This window comes from Curcuma longa, chromosome 9 (assembly GCF_044706935.1).
Source record: "Curcuma longa cultivar G26 ecotype Majalengka, Jawa Barat chromosome 9, ITB_CL_G26_1.1, whole genome shotgun sequence".
NCBI lineage: Eukaryota > Viridiplantae > Streptophyta > Magnoliopsida > Zingiberales > Zingiberaceae > Curcuma > Curcuma longa.
In genome coordinates, this window is record NC_133869.1 from 10,887,113 (window position 1) to 10,889,095 (window position 1,983).

General features: G+C 53.0%; 1 protein-coding gene across 1 annotated transcript; it reads right to left on the bottom strand.

Moving 5' to 3' along the window:
• Positions 1–548: 548 nt before the first annotated feature.
• On the bottom strand, positions 549–1,983 carry LOC141835390 (U-box domain-containing protein 8-like). The gene has a single exon (XM_074722849.1). It carries the CDS (start codon positions 1,883–1,885, stop codon positions 740–742), a length of 1,146 nt encoding a protein of 381 aa, XP_074578950.1. The 5' UTR covers positions 1,886–1,983; the 3' UTR covers positions 549–739.

Here is a 1,983-nt window from a genome sequence, read left to right on the forward strand (position 1 = left end):
TTTAGTTTTCTACAACTTAGTATTTTGACATAACTTTCATATCTTTGCATCTATAAAAATCTTACTCAAATAAAATCACTCAAATGGATGCTTTATGTAAGAATGCAAGATAATAAGATCCTACAATTTAGTATTTAGACAGTAGAGATTTTTCAAAAGGAGCATGTAACTAAGGTTCAATTTTCTACAATTTAGTATTTTGACATAACAACCTTCCTCGGCCTTGCTCTATCAATCGTGCATCCATCGAATCACTCAAATAGATGCTAAACTGGATCGTAAGATCGTAGATTAAAGATCATAAGATCCTACAATTTCGTATTTAGACAGTAGAGATACCTCAAAAGGAGCATGTAATTCAGATTCAGTTTTCTACAACTTAATATTTTGACATAACAATCTTCCTCGACCTTGCTCTATCAATCGTGCAGCTATCGAATCACTGAAATAGATGCTAAACTGGATTGTAAGATTGTAAGATCCTACAATTTAGCATTTTGACAGTAGATATACCTCAAAGAAAGGCAGTAATGCAGGCACTACCACTGAACTGTGTTGCTAAGAGTAAATCATCTCATTGAAACATAAAAGATTCCTGAAAACTACAAGATTTTCACTATAAACAGCCTAATTATTCCTAAGATTTCTCCAATGTGTTCTAGCAAGAAGGAAATCTAGCGACAAGAGAGAGCTCTGCTAACCTATGCTTGCTTCTTGTATGAGGCATGAGGAATTGAAGTCATGGGAAGCCTTGAAACCGCGCATTTTGCAGTGTGAAGATCAGCTGCTTGGCGTTCTTCCTCGTCTTCTGGTTGAGGTCGCAGGAGAAAGCAGAGCAAAGGTCCAAAATGCCTTCTTTAATGGCTTCCAGGGCGACGGCTTTACTCTCTGAGGAGACCAAATTAAGCACCGACAGGGCGTGCTCGATGGTGAACACGGTGCCCGTTCTTATCGCCTCGGTCATGGCGGCGGCGAACCCGGCGGTGTTGATCATCTCGTCCTTGCCTTCGCGGCACCTGGAGAGGAGAGACAGCAGGCGGACCGCCCTCTCGGAGCCCTCTCTGGCGAGGAGCAGGAGCGGCGGCACGGTGCCGGCGATGGAGGTCCTTCGCCGGTTGTCCGCGAACTTGCAGAGCTCGTACAGGGCCGTGGCGGACTCGCGGCGCTCCCGCGCGCCTCCGTCGCGGAGGAGCGCGGCGAGGCGGGGGATCGCGAGGGGGTGGGCGCCGATGGTGGCCTTGTTGACCTCGACGACGGCGAGGCTAGTGAGGAGGGTAGCGGCGAGGGAGGCGGAGGAGGAGGAGACGAGGGCGGCGACTACTGGGTCGATGGCGCCCTCGGCAACGAGGCCTAGACGAGCGTCGTCGCCTTCGAGGGAAAGGTGGAGGAGCACGCGGAGGGCGAGGTCCTGGAGGTCGGGGCGGTCGGACGCGGCGACGTGAGGGAGGAGGACGCAGGCGACGACGCCGGAGTCTAGGATGAGGCTTCGGGCGGCGGAGCCGCCTCGCTGGGCGAGGCGGAGGACGCCGGATAGGGAGGCGGCGTCGGAGGGGAAGGAGAGGCGGGTAAAAAGGCGGCGACTTTCGTTGTGCTGGTAATCGTCGAAGGCGTCGTCGGCGTCGGCGTCAGCGGAGGGAGGAGGTCGGCGAGCGAGGAAGGAGGAGATGAGGCGGCGGAGAGCGTGGTTGGGGATGAGGGACGGGGAGGGAGGGAGGGGGAGGTTGGTGACTGGGCAGGTGAGGTTACCGGAGTCAAGCCAGCGCTGGATTGAGGAGCGGTCGAAGGTATGGCCGGAGGAGAGGATCACCGGGTCGGTCATCACCTCCAGCGAGATTGGGCACCGGAAGTCCGCCGGCAACTCCGCCACCTCCATTTCTCCCTCCATGAAACACGAAAAACCGATCAAAAAACGCTTTTTCGAAGCAGAATCGATGGATTTCGAGTTGAACTCGAGTAGATTGGACGATAATGGAGTTGGAGACG